We start from the raw sequence: 19851 nt of genomic DNA on the forward strand, positions 1-19851 counted from the left end.
AACCTGGGTTGGCAGTACCCCAAGTTGAATCCCACCACATACCACTCAAGTCAAGTTTCGGTGGTTAGTCAACTATTTAGTTAATATATCGTTTCTACCTTTGTAATAATTTTTAGTAGTACAAATAATTAAATTTAATACGCAGTTTCTTTGGGTGATCACGAAGAGATTTTTTTTTTTTTTTTTTCAACCTGGGTATCTAACTTATTTTTACGAACTGATTAATTTCAGGGCGACTACCCGTTTTATGAGAATCCGCCATGAAGGGATATTGGTAAATGTTATTAAGCGATCTTTAGTTTTATGTCAGTGTTACGATACGGGCATATCGGTGGACTTCCAAGCTCTTTTTGGCCCACGTATCTACAATCGAAAAGCCCATATCTAAGTTAGAAGATTCAGCCCACAATAAGAAGTCAAGTTTGCAGCTTGTCCGTGTAACTCAGAATTTTTTTTAATAGTGTTTTTTTTAGTAGTGATTGGGAAGTGTCCAAATTTTTTAGGAGTTGTTAATTAACAGATATTTCTGTGGCTATGGCTTTGTTAGATCCTAATAATCAGGATTTGTTTTACTCTCTAAGACCACTCTCAACCATGACGTACTTCTTCCACAGGACACACCGCCAGTCCGCCACATTAACCCCACATCAGCATTCTCTCTCCACCTTCCTCACCACTTCCTCCTATAACACTCCCATAACATACTCTAACTCATTACATACCCCACAAAATTAATTAAATAAATTAAGGTACAATTTTTTTTACCTTTTGTACAAATATGTGTTGTACAAAATTAATTAATTCCGTCCTGCAGTATGTCATGGGGAAGAAATGAGTGAGGGCGGGGTGGTTGAGGGTGCTTGAGGGAGAGTGAGGGCGGGGTGATTGCCAATGGAGTCCTCGAGGGCGGAGCTGAGGAAGCTTGAGGGCGGAACCCGTTAGGAATGGTCTAATCACTACAACAAATTTGCTATTTAACCACGCATAACTGTACACACTTTAAGAAGTGTGTACTTTTTTGTTAAATTCCTCACATTTGTAAATGTGTGTAAATGTATTACACTTATAAGTGTAGAATATCATTATAATTTCACACATAAAAGTGTAGGGAAAAAAGTTTACACTAATTTGTGTGTAAAATTATAAATATAACCACACTTAAGACAGTTAAGTTGATTTTGTCACACTAGATTTGTTCACGCTCCCCCTTGTGTGAAGAAATAAGGTGTAACAAATTTTACTCACATTTTTAAATGTGATTAAATTTGTGTTGGTACACACTAATAAGTGTGAACAAACTTTTTCTACAATTTTAAGTGTGAATTTTGAATAACATTTAAACATTTATAAATGTAACAAACTTATACATATTTATAAGTGTGAGGAATTTGATAAAAAGCTCACACTTTTTTACAAGTGTGTAAAAATATGTGTGAACAATTGCAAAATTTGTTGTAGTGAATAAAGCAATACAAAGGCCTACATATTATTTTGAGTTCTTTCTATTTGCACCATTAATATGCAAATTAGAGTAAAACAACCATATAACATATATTGCAATGATTGAATAGAATACATAGAGCGAAATTTATTTCATTCTTATCTCATGATATTTTCGAACCATTAAATTACATCAAATTCCTCACATTAATATTAAAATGGTAAACTGCAAAAAATTATCAGACGATTAGTTTTCTGAAGAGGGGGCAATAGAAGTTCTTGGCAATCCATGATCGTTAATAGAACTGCAGTTGTAGATGCAAATACAAGCATAATTGCTTAAATCACCCGATTGCTCACAAACTCCATTTCCGTTATGTTTTTGAAAGCATGGTTGACGACAGTTAGCAAGATCACAACTGTTTGGGACCAACACTTCTGTGCATCTTGTCTGGGCATAGACCATTGACAGATCCACTGTACACGTGATAAAAAACTTATAAGTGTGTACCAATCAAAATTATCAAAAATAAATGGTGGATTATTATATATAAATTATTCTTCTTATATATCAATGGTATAAGTAATAAAAGTTCTAGTCGTTCATCAAAATTTCTTGATAGTGTTCAGATATATATGAATACGAATATAAAATATAAATGTTTTTTTTAAAGCATACTATTTTATGTACAAGCATGTAATATTGAAGAAAAAATAACCTGTGAGAACCATAAGAACGAGCATGAAGCAAAAGTTGATAGACTTGGCCATTTAGTTAAGCACAATTAAGAAAAACGAAAAAAAAAAAACAATCACTTCAACTGAATGTTGTGTCTTGTGTTTGAGTTTTGCCATGGTCGTTTAAATACACGAATTCTTCAATTCCCCTTCTTTCAAAACAGATTTTTTTTAATAAACCCATTAATACAAATTACAAGAAACCTCCAAGGCTATTATTTATTATGTCAATATAACTGATTATCATCAACTAGAAAACCGAATTATGTCTAGAGTCGTAGGACAGTTGCAAATTTTAAATAGACGAGTCAATTTATTGTGTCATTTACATTTGTGAGCTGAACTGAAAAGTATTTAATGATTAAAACTGTCACTATACTGTTTCCAACTCTTACTATTGTACAAAAAAGAAACAAAGGTTTTTCCTCAACTAGTCAACTATTTAGTTAATAAATCGTTTCTGTAAAATATGAACAGTGATCTTTCTCATTGATGTTAGTCAATATATATACAGTTTACATGAATTGTTTTCCAAGTTAGCTAACAAACTCTCCCTTTATTTTGGGATGAGATTATACACCACAATCTATTCCTAATTTGTTATGGTTGACTAATAATATAATTACAATAAATATATATCGGCTATTACTCCCCCGCAGTCGTAGCAATCGGTGGATGAATGCAAAGACTGGACCGAAAATCGTTGAACAATAATCTAGGAAGACCTTTCGTGAAAATATCTGCGATCTGATAGCGAGTTGGAACATGCAAGATTCGAACATGACCACGGGCAACTCTTTCCCTGACAAAATGAATATCCAACTCAACGTGTTTGGTGAGTTGATGTTGAACCGGATTGCTCGCGAGGTAGATAGCACTCACATTATCACAGAATACCAGTGAGGCTTTAAAAACCAGAAGGTGTAACTCTAAAAGAAGATTAGGTAGCCAGCAACATTTAGCAACCACATTAGCAACTCCCCGATATTCAGCTTCGGCACTAGAGCGAGATAAAGTAGGTTGACGTTTCGAGGACCAAGAGAGTAAGTTATCAATTAAATAAACACAATATCCGGATGTAGAGCGACGTGTATCAGGACAACCACCCCAGTCAGCATCGGTGTATCCAACTAGATTGTGTGAGGTGGACTTCGAAATATGTAATCCAAGGTCAGATGTACCTTGTATATATCGAATTATGCGTTTTAAAGCAAGAAGATGATGCTCGCGAGGATCATGCATATGAAAACATATTTGTTGAACTGCATAAGAAATGTCGGGTCGTGTAAAGGTTAAGTATTGTAATGCACCGGCTAGACTTCTGTATTCGGAAGGATTAGAGATCGGTGGACTAGTCTTCGTGCTTAATTTACCAAGAGTATCAACAGGAGTAGTAACGGTATTACAAGAGTGCATACCAGCTCGATTTATAATGTCATGTGCGTATGCCTTCTGAGTGAGAAACAACCCCTGGTCTGTGATGACCCGGGAATTTCCTACCAAATTTAAACTTTAATCTTTATATGTTTCCGATACGATAAGCAAAATCCTTAATGTTGAGTCTCGAAAGTTTTGAAATCTATATTCACGTAATCAATTACCTTTTGACCATTTTCGACGATTCACGAACAGTTGTGTGTAAATAAATATGTAAATATATTTATTCATATAAATAAATATAAGTGTATATATAATAATGTGAAGTAATAAGATACACTTTAAAAATGAAAAATAATAAATAGAATAATTAAATTAATATAAAAAAACGAATATATAAATAAAGAATATTGTATATATATACATATATATGAATACTATGCATAAGTAAAATTATATATACTATGATATATATATATATATATATATATATATATATATATATATATATATATATATATATATATATATATATATAATGTATAATTAATAAATAATTAATATAGATAGATTATCATATTTAAATTACAAGTTAAAATATAAGTCGTTATAGTAATATTATGATTACTTTCATTAATATCAGTATTAGTTATATTATTGTACATAAAATATAGACATGAAAATTTAATGCATCTAATAATATTACTACTCTCATTACTATTTTTAGAATAGAAATCTAATATAGATATCAGTGTTATTATTATGTAAAATACATAAATATGAAATTTGATACAACTGTTCTGTTATATTGTTAGTATCATTATTAATATTATTATTATTAATTGTATTAACATTACTATATAATTATTAATAAATTTAATAAAAATTATCATTTTTTTTATTAGCATCATTATTAATTATTATTTTAGGATTATGGATATTGTTAATATTACTATTAATTATATAATACTGTTAGTATTCATTTTAATTATTAATATACATATTTAATTATTTATGCAAATTATATAATATAGGATATATAAACTCGCAGTTTGTTTCACATCCTTATCCACCTACGGTTAAATTTTTGTTTCTTTCTAATTACTAGTGGGATTGATCTTAAAGTCCACAAAACAAACAAGTTTGTCAGAATGGCATCTGCTTTATTCTTTTTATATTTTTTTTTTCTCTTTTCACTGATTGAACCAATCGATCCTTTCTCCTATATACATATCGATCTCTCAGTTGTTAAAATGATCCATTTAACCTTCCTCCTTTCTTAATAAATTTTTAACAGCAAACGTATAACTCTAGCTGCCAAGATAAACAGATTTTTTTTTTTAAACTTGTATGTCTTTGTTCGTATAACTTTTTACCCATAATTCAATTTCGAGTATATTTCAAAAATCTAAAATTGCAATCTTGTTAGGAATCATATATGTTAACTTTCTTCAAAATCTCACCTTCCAATTTCTCAAAACGATTATGAAATTGTAAGTCAAAGTTCAATTTGAAAAAGTCAACTGATTCGTTCATCGCGAAATTCGCAATTGTTTCAATGTATTCTGTCAAATTGATGATTTGTAAAGATTAAAGGAATGATATGAAACAACTTTGGTGTTGAAACCTCTGGCTAAAACTGTATAAAATTTAAAAGCCGATTTTTTTTTCATTTACGTCGAACAGCAAATTGGCTGTTAATCCTGTTATTTTTTTTTCGTTCAGTCTTGATATTAAATTGGAACTCACAGTGGATTATTGTTTTTAATTTCGTAAATAAATCCAACTTAAAAAAAAATTATATATAATGTCTTGTTACCCAACCTCTGGTCGACTAACATGAAGGAGAAGCAAGGGAGAAATACATAAAATGGGTTATAATAATTAAAAGGGAGATATAAAATAGAAAGTTGGCACAGCCCAGCTGGTTAAGAGTTGTGTCAAGGAAGGGTGAGGTCTCGGGTTCGATTTCGGTTTGGGACATTCTTTTTATAACAGCTTTTAAAAAAGGGTATACTCCTCACTTTTAATTCCATTATTATTATTATTATTATTATTATTATTATTATTATTATTATTATTATTATTATTATTATTATTATTATTATTATTATTATTGTTATTGTTAGTACTAATTATTATTGTTATTTGTATTATTATCGTTAGTTATAGTTATTATTATTATCACATGTAATTATAATTATTATTAATGATAATGTTGAAATAAGTATTAGCTATCATTATGATGATTAGGATATTATTATTATTATGTATGAATTATTATTAATAGGTAGTATGAATGATATTTATTATTGTTATTACCGATATTATAAGTAGTAGTTACCAACTATTATTATTATCGTTAACATAACCCTAGTTACAATTATAATTATTATTATTATTGTTATTACTAATAATATTATTATCAAAATAGGTATTAATATTAACTAATATGATTATTAATATTATCTTTATTAATCTCAAGAACTATCATTTTTAAGTAAATAAATATTTTGTACATAAAATATATTTATTATATATACTACACTTATATTAAAACTTAACATAACTATATACATAAAACCTATTAAAATTATTTATATAAACACTTACAAACAACAAATTATCGATTTTTAAATATATTATTAAACAAGTATGTATATGAATATCTTAAAATAACTATAAAAAAATATCAACTATTTAAATGTACATACAAATTAAAAATATATGATATTAATATAAAAACAATGTAGTTAATAAATTTATATATATATTCATTTGAATACGAATATATGTATTAATGAATATACAAATGATATAGGTTCGTGAATCCGAGGCCAACCCTGCATTGTTCGATATAGTCATATGTATTTTTACTACAAAATACAGTATGGTGAGTTTCATTTGATCCCCTTTTACTCTTTACATTTTTGGGGCTGAGAATATATGCAAATGTTTTATTAACTGTTTTACAATAATTATATGCGTGAGTTTCATTTGCTCCCTTTTTACTCATTACATTTTTGGGCTGAGAATACATGCAAATACTTTATTAACTGTTTTACAATAATTACATGCGTGAGTTTCATTTTCCCTTTTTACTCTTTACGTTTTTGGGCTGAGAATACATGCAAATGCTTCATTAACTGTTTTACAATATTTATATGCGTGAGTTTCATTATTCCCTTTTTAAATACTTTTGCAATATATATTTTTGGGACTGAGAATACATGCGCTGCTTTTATAAATGCTTTACGAAATAGACACAAGTGATCAAAACTACATTCTATGGTTGGATTATCAAATCGAATATCACCCTATATAGTCTGGTAATCTAAGAATTAGGGAACAGAAACCCTAGTTGACGCGAATCCTAAAGATAGATCTATCGGGCCCAACAAGCCCCATCCAAAGTACCGGATGCTTTAGTACTTCGAAATTTATATCATGTCCGAAGGAGGATCCCGGAATGATGGGGATATTCTTATATGTATATTGTGAATGTCGGTTACCAGGTGTTCAATCCATATGAATGATATTTTTGTCTCTATGCATGGGACGTATGTTTATGAGAAATGGAAATATGAAATCTTGTGGTCTATTAAAATTATGAAATGATTATTTATGATAAACTAATGAACTCACCAACCTTTTGGTTGACACTTTAAAGCGTGTTTATTCTCAGGTACGAAAGAAATCTTCCGCTGTGCATTTGCTCATTTTAGAGATATTACTTGAAGTCATTCATGATATATTTCAAAAGACATTGCATTCGAGTCATTGAGTTCATCAAGATTATTATTAAGTCAATTATAGTTAGATATATTATGAAATGGTATGCATGCCGTCAACTTTCGATGTAATGAAATATTGTCTTTTCAAAAACGAATGCAATGTTTGTAAAATGTATCATATAGAGGTCAAGTACCTCGCGATGTAATCAACTATTGTGAATCGTTTATAATTGATACGGACTTCATCCGGATGGATTAGGATGGGTCCTTTCAGTTGGTATCAGAGCGGTGGTCTTAGCGAACCAGGTCTTGCATTAGTGTGTCTAACTGATAGTCGTTAGGATGCAGTAGTAAGTCTGGACTTCGACCGTGTCTGCATGTCAAAAGTTTTGCTTATCATTTCGTGTCAAAAATTACCTGCTTATCATTCTTAGAGAATCACTTGATTATCATTCCTAGTCTAGACACATTTTACTGCATTGACTGCATGAATGGTGTATAGATAAAATTCATATCTTAGCGTATCTGAAAATTCATATCTTAGCGTATCTGTTACTGTAGACCTTGCCTGTTATCTCTCATAAACTTCTCCTTAATTTAAGGGATCCGGGTACTATATATATATCTATGCAAATTATGCATTGAGAATACCATCCAACTATCAATTGCTGTCACTAAATTCTTCATACCAAAAATCTTTCCTGAGATCGCGTAAGATGGCCTCTACGAATCAATCAAGTTCCTCTGACTCCGAAGACAGCGTGACAGGAGCACACCAACCAATCAACTACCGTGATTACTGGAGAAAATGGGGGTGGGTTCGCGACATACTCACCCTATGGAGAAGGGAAGAAGGTACTCCATATCATGAACCGAATCTACCACCTAACCTTGGAGTACTCGACCCGCTCACCGGCGAACCTGTTCGCAACACCGTTTATACCCTTTTTGCCAGAATTTTTCGTCTTGAGACTACCATTAACGGAACTAGAGAAGATATCCGATCTCTACCTTACACTGATAACCAACCAGGGTTAGTAGAAGAAGTTAAAGAACTCCGAGCTCGAGTGTTAACTTTAGAGAGCACGGTACACAATTTGCAAGTACCAGCCGTATCACCAACACCAGTAACATCACCAACCTTAGCACCAACAGCATTAGTATCACCAGCAACAACATCCGCATCACCAGCTTCGACATCTCATTCTGTACCTCGAGTATAATCATCGTTCTACGTATCGTTCTATCTATGTTATTTTCGTTCGACATGGCGATTATGTAATCTCTAATGTTTTAGAGATTATATATTCTTGTTCTAATGGTAAATCAAATGAGATTAATAGCACATTAACTCATTAAATCCATGATTATATCTGAAGAAAATATATGTATATATGTTTTCATAAAGATTGTAATTAAAAATTCTTTTGTACAAACTGTTAATGATGAAAATATTTTAACGGGTAGGTAATACCCGAGGAATATTTAGATTTCATATTAATAAGTTACATTGTACATTCTTCGAATCTGATTCAACAGTCATTTACTATCCTACTTGCAACCACAGCTATACGAATTCGTTCATCACAAAATAACCATTTTCATTCAATTTCATATTTGGATTTTGACCTATCAGAATCCGACAAGTGGCATAATGAAGAAAACATTGGATAAAAATAAAATTTGTTAGAAACAAACAAATAAACTATGAGAAATTTTGTTAAGAATCCACGCTAACTGTTCCTAGCTAATTGTTCTTAGCTAAATGATTACATTTTAATTATCGCAATTTAATTATCGCAATTTACATTCTCGCAATTTTATTTATCGTCATTTAATTTCTGTTAATTACTTTGCGCACTTTATTTATCGTCATTTAATTTCTGTTATTTATTTTACGCACTTTAAATATCGGGACACGTATACAAGGTTTTGACATATCATATCGACGCATCTATATATATTATTTGGAATCACCATAGACACTCTATATGCAGTAATGATCGAGTTCTCTATACAGGGTTGAGGTTGATTCTATAATAATATATATACTTTGAGTTGTGATCGAGTCTGAGACATGTACACGGGTCACGATACGTATTAATTAATTCGAATTTTATATATTAAATTATATATGAATATGAATTATTGGACTGTCAACTGTGGACTATCGACTGTGGACTAATAACATTGGACAATTAAAATAAATTAAAATATTGACTATAACATATGAAACTAAACAATTCTTCAAGTTTGCCACTTGATTTCATCTTAAACTTCATTTGTATCTTGACGATTACTATCAGCGTTCAAACCTTTCATGATTCTTGAAAACACCTCAATCGGGAGGATGAATCAACCGCACTCCATCTACAGAAGAAAAGATTTACGCATATAGTTATGCACCTGAAAAATTCTCAGAACCTGTATAAACGTTTAACACGTATCTGTGCTAGCTCCTTTGGCGTTGTTATCACCGAAAATAACTTTGCAACTCCTTTCCAAATTAGCCAATTTTGTCACAGCTTCAGCAATTCAACTTCGACTTTTCATTCGAAGTAACCTTACTATAAATCCTGATATATACGATTACCCTTTTAATACCGAAGAATTCTTTTATATTCCACCATATTACCAGCAGACGTACCAGCAACCTCGTTACTTCTTGACTTAAATCTCTCTGACAAATCATTATATTCATTCATTGAAACCCTATCATATACTCATCCACATCTTGTAACAAGAACTGCCATACCCATTACCGGGAATCAGCAATCAGTACTTTGAAAACTCACAGCATATCTACATCAACAGTTATACGTATGACATTTATCTCTTAGAATTATGATCTCTCATTCTGAAATTCTGAAAAGCACTCAGTCACAAATCAATACTATGAATGTTGAAAAAGTTGAATGAAACGGCAGAAACCATAGACCATCGAAAACGACCTTAATCATCGGAAGTTGATGATAAAGAATAGTATGTTGGAAAAGCTCAGAAAACTTGGAAATGGAAAACCGATTGAGCTAACCACGAAGGAGACCAAGGACAAATACAAGGACCAAACCCTATATTCGAAGAATCCAAATAATTCAATGTCTGCTGAAGTCTTTAGTGAATATCTTGCTCCTTACTCTAAACCCTTGCAGACAATAGTTTCTATCATCCGCTGATCTTAGATATTCCGAGATAATATCGTATCTTTCATTATAAATATCCTCCATATTTCTGGAAATATTTTTTTATAACTATTCTTATCTGAAATCATTAATCTCTTCGTGCTATCAGTATTACATCATATAGAAACTGTTAGTTTCTATATTCTGTAAACTTTCGAGCTAAAAATATGAATGTTATTGAAGTAATGTTGGGAACTGATGCATGAATTAGTATAATATAATGACACTTGGTCAACGTGATTATATTACAGTAAGTCATGCCGAGTTTCTAAATGGAACGTGATGATTCACAGATCATTACATCATCATGTGCCATGTTACATAACTCTTTCATCCTACTTAACTCCGGAACAAATCAAGAAAATGTATTCTTGATGGTCCTATCTTCCGCGATGTTGATAAATTTGAAAATCAAATCGTGCTATCACGTTCCTTCCTGCTTAGAACATTATAATCATTCGAGACTCTATATCTACAAATTCTGGACCATTAATCGCTTGACTTGAAGTCGGGAAGAGAAAATAAAAGCATAGAGCTTTGAAATATAAGGGAGAATATAAAGCCCGATAACAACACATAAATTACAAACCGTGTGTATCAATGTTTATCGCAACATAAAGACACAGGAGAATTAAAAACATTATAATTCCGAGGGCGAAGTAGAAGAAAGCAGATTCCTCTGGTGGAAGTTGGAAAAGGAGAATGATTGTTGCGATAATAAGGATGAGGACAAGGATCAGAACTGGATTAAGCATTTTCACGATCTTTTGAATTTGGGAATTGAGTATTGAAGTGGTGAAAATTAATGGAACGGAAAAGGTAAAATTTATAGTGAAAATACCAGACAGAGGAATTTAGGCAGATCACCGCATTTAATTAAAGAAATCTAAATTTTCTTATTCGCAGGAGAATCAAATCTTTTAGAGTTCGAAGATTTTCTTCAAATCCCTTAAATTCCGGAATTCAACCAAAACAACGTCAAAAGATAAGACGCATCCTGTTTTCTAAATTCAATCGTGACTACATCAAAAGTTAAGATGTATCTTACTTTCAAAATTCAACCCTGACTCTGTCAAAAGTTACGACGAATCTTTACTTATCCTATTTCAATCTTTTGTGATAATTTCACTCGTACGCTTCGAATAATTGATTTGTTTTATTCAAATCACCTGATGGTGATAAAACTTTAATTATTGACTCATATTCGTCATGAAAAAATTTTTATTGATAACCATGACCACCTCACTCAAATTTCGGGACGAAATTTCTTTAACGGGTAGGTACTGTGATGACCCGGGAATTTCCTACCAAATTTAAACTTTAATCTTTATATGTTTCCGATACGATAAGCAAAATCCTTAATGTTGAGTCTCGAAAGTTTTGAAATCTATATTCACGTAATCAATTACCTTTTGACCATTTTCGACGATTCACGAACAGTTGTGTGTAAATAAATATGTAAATATATTTATTCATATAAATAAATATAAGTGTATATATAATAATGTGAAGTAATAAGATACACTTTAAAAATGAAAAATAATAAATAGAATAATTAAATTAATATAAAAAAAATGAATATATAAATAAAGAATATTGTATATATATACATATATATGAATACTATGCATAAGTAAAATTATATATACTATGATATATATATATATATATATATATATATATATATATATATATATATATATATAAAATGTATAATTAATAAATAATTAATATAGATAGATTATCATATTTAAATTACAAGTTAAAATATAAGTCGTTATAGTAATATTATGATTACTTTCATTAATATCAGTATTAGTTATATTATTGTACATAAAATATAGACATGAAAATTTAATGCATCTAATAATATTACTACTCTCATTACTATTTTTAGAATAGAAATCTAATATAGATATCAGTGTTATTATTATGTAAAATACATAAATATGAAATTTGATACAACTGTTCTGTTATATTGTTAGTATCATTATTAATATTATTATTATTAATTGTATTAACATTACTATATAGTTATTAATAAATTTAATAAAAATTATCATTTTTTTTATTAGCATCATTATTAATTATTATTTTAGGATTATGGATATTGTTAATATTACTATTAATTATATAATACTGTTAGTATTCATTTTAATTATTAATATACATATTTAATTATTTATGCAAATTATATAATATAGGATATATAAACTCGCAGTTTGTTTCACATCCTTATCCACCTACAATTAAATTTTTGTTTCTTTCTAATTACTAGTGGGATTGATCTTAAAGTCCACAAAACAAACAAGTCTGTCAGAATGGCATCTGCTTTATTCTTTTTATATATTTTTTTTTTCTCTTTTCACTGATTGAACCAATCGAACCTTTCTCCTATATACATATCGATCTCTCAGTTGTTAAAATGATCCATTTAACCTTCCTCCTTTCTTAATAATTTTTTAACAGCAAACGTATAACTCTAGCTGCCAAGATAAACAGAATTTTTTTTTTTAAACTTGTATGTCTTTGTTCGTATAACTTTTTACCCATAATTCAATTTCGAGTATATTTCAAAAATCTAAAATTGCAATCTTGTTAGGAATCATATATGTTAACTTTCTTCAAAATCTCACCTTCCAATTTCTCAAAACGATTATGAAATTGTAAGTCAAAGTTCAATTTGAAAAAGTCAACTGATTCGTTCATCGCGAAATTCGCAATTGTTTCAATGTATTCTGTCAAATTGATGATTTGTAAAGATTAAAGGAATGATATGAAACAACTTTGGTGTTGAAACCTCTGGCTAAAACTGTATAAAATTTAAAAGCCGATTTTTTTTTCATTTACGTCGAACAGCAAATTGGCTGTTAATCCTGTTATTTATTTATTTTCGTTCAGTCTTGATATTAAATTGGAACTCACAGTGGATTATTGTTTTTAATTTCGTAATTAAATCCAACTTAAAAAAAAAAATTTATATATAATGTCTTGTTACCCAACCTCTGGTCGACTAACATGAAGGAGAAGCAAGGGAGAAATACATAAAATGGGTTATAATAATTAAAAGGGAGATATAAAATAGAAAGTTGGCACAGCCCAGCTGGTTAAGAGTTGTGTCAAGGAAGGGTGAGGTCTCGGGTTCGATTCTGGTTTGGGACATTCTTTTTATAACAGCTTTTAAAAAAGGGTATACTCCTCACTTTTAATTCCATTATTATTATTATTATTATTATTATTATTATTATTATTATTATTATTATTATTATTATTATTATTATTATTATTATTATTATTATTATTATTATTATTGTTATTGTTAGTACTAATTATTATTGTTATTTGTATTATTATCGTTAGTTATAGTTATTATTATTATCACATGTAATTATAATTATTATTAATGATAATGTTGAAATAAGTATTAGCTATCATTATGATGATTAGGATATTATTATTATTATGTATGAATTATTATTAATAGGTAGTATGAATGATATTTATTATTGTTATTACCGATATTATAAGTAGTAGTTACCAACTATTATTATTATCGTTAACATAACCCTAGTTACAATTATAATTATTATTATTATTGTTATTACTAATAATATTATTATCAAAATAGGTATTAATATTAACTAATATGATTATTAATATTATCTTTATTAATCTCAAGAACTATCATTTTTAAGTAAATAAATATTTTGTACATAAAATATATTTATTATATATACTACACTTATATTAAAACTTAACATAACTATATACATAAAACCTATTAAAATTATTTATATAAACACTTACAAACAACAAATTATCGATTTTTAAATATATTATTAAACAAGTATGTATATGAATATCTTAAAATAACTATAAAAAAATATCAACTATTTAAATGTACATACAAATTAAAAATATATGATATTAATATAAAAACAATGTAGTTAATAAATTTATATATATATTCATTTGAATACGAATATATGTATTAATGAATATACAAATGATATAGGTTTGTGAATCCGAGGCCAACCCTGCATTGTTCGATATAGTCATATGTATTTTTACTACAAAATACAGTATGGTGAGTTTCATTTGATCCCCTTTTACTCTTTACATTTTTGGGGCTGAGAATATATGCAAATGTTTTATTAACTGTTTTACAATAATTATATGCGTGAGTTTCATTTGCTCCCTTTTTACTCATTACATTTTTGGGCTGAGAATACATGCAAATACTTTATTAACTGTTTTACAATAATTACATGCATGAGTTTCATTTTCCCTTTTTACTCTTTACGTTTTTGGGCTGAGAATACATGCAAATGCTTCATTAACTGTTTTACAATATTTATATGCGTGAGTTTCATTATTCTCTTTTTAAATACTTTTGCAATATATATTTTTGGGACTGAGAATACATGTGCTGCTTTTATAAATGCTTTACGAAATAGACACAAGTGATCAAAACTACATTCTATGGTTGGATTATCAAATCGAATATCACCCTATATAGTCTGGTAATCTAAGAATTAGGGAACAGAAACCCTAGTTGACGCGAATCCTAAAGATAGATCTATCGGGCCCAACAAGCCCCATCCAAAGTACCGGATGCTTTAGTACTTCGAAATTTATATCATGTCCGAAGGAGGATCCCGGAATGATGGGGATATTCTTATATGTATATTGTGAATGTCGGTTACCAGGTGTTCAATCCATATGAATGATATTTTTGTCTCTATGCATGGGACGTATGTTTATGAGAAATGGAAATATAAAATCTTGTGGTCTATTAAAATTATGAAATGATTATTTATGATAAACTAATGAACTCACCAACCTTTTGGTTGACACTTTAAAGCGTGTTTATTCTCAGGTACGAAAGAAATCTTCCGCTGTGCATTTGCTCATTTTAGAGATATTACTTGAAGTCATTCATGATATATTTCAAAAGACGTTGCATTCGAGTCATTGAGTTCATCAAGATTATTATTAAGTCAATTATAGTTAGATATATTATGAAATGGTATGCATGCCGTCAACTTTCGATGTAATGAAATATTGTCTTTTCAAAAACGAATGCAATGTTTGTAAAATGTATCATATAGAGGTCAAGTACATCGCGATGTAATCAACTATTGTGAATCGTTTATAATCGATACGGACTTCATCCGGATGGATTAGTACGGGTCCTTTCATGGTCATTGCGGGTGACCGATATACCTAAAAAAGAACTCAAGGGCCCTAGATCATTCATAGCAAACTCACGAGAGAATAGTAGCATGAGAGGGTTGCGCAACATATCAGAGGATGTGGTGAGGATAATGTCATCAACATATAAAAGTAAATACGCGACATCCTTACCACGATGATAAATAAACAAGGAATGATCACATTGAATGTGCTTGAAACCGATAATTGAAGCAAAATCCGCGAAACGTTGGTACCAAGCTCGGGGTGCCTGTTTAAGACCATAAAGAGAACGTTTCAACAAGCAAACATGATTAGGACGATGTGGATCCCGAAAACCTGTTGGTTGGTACATATATACAGTTTCATGTAAATTCCCATGAAGAAACGCGTTTTTCACGTCAAGTTGATGAATGGGCCATGATTTAGAAGTTGCAATACTAAGCATGGTCCATATAGTAGCTGGTTTTACTACCAGACTAAAAGTTTCAAAGCAATCAATACCAACTTGTTGTGCACGACCGTCCCCTACAAGGCGTGCTTTGTACCGTTCAAAAGTGCCATATGATTTTACCTTATGGCGAAAAATCCACATTGATCGTATCACCTGCATGTTAGATTCACGAGGAACTAAAACGCATGTATTATTATCAACTAAAGTCTTATATTCCTCTACCATAGCATGTTTCCAATTAGGGTATGATAAAGCTTGAATGGGATTAGACGGAAGAAGAGAAATGGTTGTAGTAGTAGAGAGATTAAAAGGAGTTTTTGGTTTGAAAACACCAGACATAGCACGAGTAATCATAGTCCGAGTAGGAATGTTTGAGATGGTTCGGTTTGAACAGGAGGATTGGAGGATGTAGATTGGGATGACGATAATTGAACAGAAGAAGTAGGAGCCTGATTGGGTGTTGGCGCATTTAAGGTAGAAGGTGGTGAGCCTGAGTTAGGCCCAAATAGAGGAGGTGAAGGCCCAGTAGGAGAATGGGGTGGAGTGGTAGGTGTCGAAGTTTGGACAGTGGGATGTGGTGTTTGCGAGTTAGGCCTAGGAGACATAGGATGTTGAGTGGAAGTATTTAGATCAGGAGAGTAAAATAATGGATTAAGAGGTTCGTGTAAGAATTTGTAGGTGTCTTGGGAGATTTTGTGAGTTTTGGAGAAAGGAAATTGAGATTCATAGAAGGTAACATGACGAGAGATAATTATTTTGTTGTTCGAGTGGTCGTAACATTTGTACCCACGATGATTTTGTGGATAACCAAGAAATACACATGGAAGCGATCGAGGTTGAAGTTTGTTTCGTAAGGTGGCGGGAATAAGAGGATAACACAAGCACCCAAAGATACGGAAGTGTTGATATGTAGGTGTGCGATGATATAGTATTTAAGTGGGGGAGAAGTTGTCAAGACTTTTATTTGGAAGAATATTAAGTAAGTAAGTAGCCATGGAGAGAGCATGATGCCAAAATTGAGCACGGACATGAGAATGTGCGAGTAAGGTTCGAATTATATTATTGATAGCTCGGATTTTACGTTCTGCCTTTCCATTTTGGGAGGAAGTATATGGACATGAGAAGCGAAAAGACATTCCATTTTGCGTGCAGAAAGTATGAAATAAAGAGTTGTTGTATTCAGTTCCATTATCACATTGAAACGTCTTAATTGATTTTTGAAATTGTGTACGAATATATGTGTGGAAAGACTTAAAGATAGGGTATACTTAATTTTTCTGTCCAAGGAGAAATGTCCATAAATATTTACTAAAATTATCTAGCAAAACAAGGTAGAACTTATGACCTTGATTACTAAGAACAGGGAAAGTCCACAAATCACTATGAATTATATCAAATGGTGCATATGTATTATAGGAAGAAGGATAAAATGGTAATTTCATTTGTTTGCCAAAAACACACGATTGACAAACTTTATTACTAATAGTTGAATTACAAGAGATTTAATTTTTATTTTTTAAAGAATGTAAAATGCGAGCGCCTGGATGACCAAGGCGTTTGTTCCATAAATTTGATGAAGCAAGAAAAATAAACGGAAGATGTTAATGAAGTCTTGAAAGATAAAGAGGGTAGAGATCACCAGAGCTGTTACATCGCATGATTGAGGTCCCCTGTGGAAAATCCTTCATAGTAAAACCAAAAGGATCAAAATCAATAGATATATTATTTTCAGTAGTAAGACGACGAACAGATATAAGGTTTTTAACTAATTGAGGTGCATGAAGGACATGAGACAAGTAAAGTGGACGATTAATAGAGGGAAAAGAGGTGTGGCCATACCCTTGGATTGGAATGCTATTACCATTACCAACAATTATTTTACGAAGAAGACTTAGTTGAGAATAAGACATGAGTTTACCTGCGGAACCTGTCATGTGAGAGGTAGCTCCGGTATCCATGTACCAGTTATCATCAGGAGGATGGAGACTCATCGTATACATAGCAGACTCGATGTCTGTAGGTGTAGGATAAGACACGGACTGAGCATATGAAGAAGATGGGCGTGAACCTGCACCAAGTATTCCAGGTTGGGCCGAGTAATAATTTGGCCTATAATTAGGAGCTGAAGGGTATGGGACTGGTGGGGGGTCCAGTTTGAATTTTGCTACCATACCCAAGATCCATATGGCCCATTAGAGTGTCTAGCCCACTGACTATTGGATCCATGATAAGACCCAAAAGTATTACGCCCTCTTCCTCTGTTTGAGAAACCCCTACCTCGTGAATTTCCCCTTTGATTATTACGGCTACCACGATAAAATTTAGAACTGCCATAACCACGATTTCCACCAGAACCTGCATTATTGTAATTAGAATTACTAGAATTACGATTACCTCCGCTAGTTTTATTCGTTGATGGTGTAGACGGGGCGGTGACCAGAAGAGCTGAATCAGTTGACACCAATGAAGATGAGTTGGCTGTCTGCTTTTGTTTGCGTGATTCTTCAAGAATTAGGGCTAATTGAGTAGCATAGAAGGAAGGAAGAGGGACCATATGTGCAAGTTGAGAGCCGATTGTATCATAATTATCATTGAGTCCCAAAATCAATTGTAAGACAATGCTGTTTTCTTCAAGTGCAGGTGCAACCGTTGCCAGTTGATCGGAGATAAGCTTGACTTCCTGACAATAAGCCGAGATATTTGGAAAATCATCAAGGCAGATATTGGTAAATTTGTGTTGTACGTGAATGGCTCGTGAATTTTTGTTTTCTTGAAAAATATTTTTGATTCGATCCCAAGCATCTTTAGCTGTTGATCCAGGCTTCATGATTGTATTTAGCAGGCCAAGTGAAATAGTGCCATAAATCCATTGCAACACTATTGCGTCTAGACAATCCCAAGATTCGGATGGATTGGTGTTTGATTACGTATCAGTGGTGGTAGAGGAGGAAGAGGAGTCGGCTGGAGTGATAATATGGTCAAGAACTTGGTATGCTCTATAATGGATTTGGAAAAGCTATGCCCAAGATCCATGTTGGCTTGTGTTGAGATCAAGAGTAATTGGGATAGCAGTTTTGATGTTATGAACTGTGATAGCAGGGTGGAACTTGCCTGTTTCGGCCATGGGATTGATAGAAGAAAGAAAGAAGTCGTGAGAAAAAGGTTAGAGAAATTGGATCGATGTATTGGCTTTTACCATGTAAAATATGAACCGTGATCTTTCTCATTGATGTTAGTCAATTTATATACAGTTTACATGAATTGTTTTCTAAGCTAGCTAACAAACTCTCCCTTTATTTTGGGATGAGATTATACACCACAATCTATTCCTAATTTGTTATGGTTGACTAATAATATAATTACAATAAATATATATCGGATATTAGTTTCAACCTTTGTAATAATTTTTTGTAATACATATAAAATTTCTTGCCAAGACTCTTGCTAATAGACTTAAGATGGCAATCCCACATATTATTAGCTAGAGTCAAAATGTTTTCGTCCCCTCAATATTTTTAATTGACAGTGTTATGGTTGTTATTGAGGTTGTGCATATGGCTAAGATAAGAAAGAAACCTATTCTTCTTTTGAAAATAGACTTTTTGAAAGCTTATAATTGTGTATCGCATGAGTTTTTGCTTATGGTTTTCCAATAGATGGGGTTTGGATCCAGGTTTATTTCATGGATAAAAACATGTGTTTCAAACATTCATTTTTCAGATCTATTATATTG

The 19851-nt window shown here is 31.2% G+C and overlaps 1 protein-coding gene across 1 annotated transcript; it reads right to left on the bottom strand.

Annotated features, from left to right (window-relative positions):
• Positions 1–17719: 17719 nt before the first annotated feature.
• LOC139902098 (uncharacterized) lies at positions 17720–18945 on the bottom strand. The gene is made up of 2 exons (XM_071884753.1): positions 18396–18945; positions 17720–18282 (listed from the first exon to the last, which is right to left on the bottom strand). Exons 1-2 carry the CDS (start codon positions 18943–18945, stop codon positions 17720–17722), a joined length of 1113 nt encoding a protein of 370 aa, XP_071740854.1.
• Between the last annotated feature and the right edge of the window lie 906 nt (positions 18946–19851).

The sequence above is a fragment of the Rutidosis leptorrhynchoides genome, chromosome 3, assembly GCF_046630445.1.
Source record: "Rutidosis leptorrhynchoides isolate AG116_Rl617_1_P2 chromosome 3, CSIRO_AGI_Rlap_v1, whole genome shotgun sequence".
Lineage (NCBI taxonomy): Eukaryota > Viridiplantae > Streptophyta > Magnoliopsida > Asterales > Asteraceae > Rutidosis > Rutidosis leptorrhynchoides.

What these genes read in the sequence shown, in the direction of transcription:
- LOC139902098 (XM_071884753.1), bottom strand. Translation starts at nt 18,945, where the DNA reads ATGAAGCCTGGATCAACAGCTAAAGATGCTTGGGATCGAATCAAAAAT. An exon ending in TCAAAGGGGAAATTCACGAG is followed by an intron (nt 18,283 to 18,395) that starts GTAGGGGTTTCT and finishes TGGGTATGGTAG; the next exon opens with CAAAATTCAAACTGGACCCC.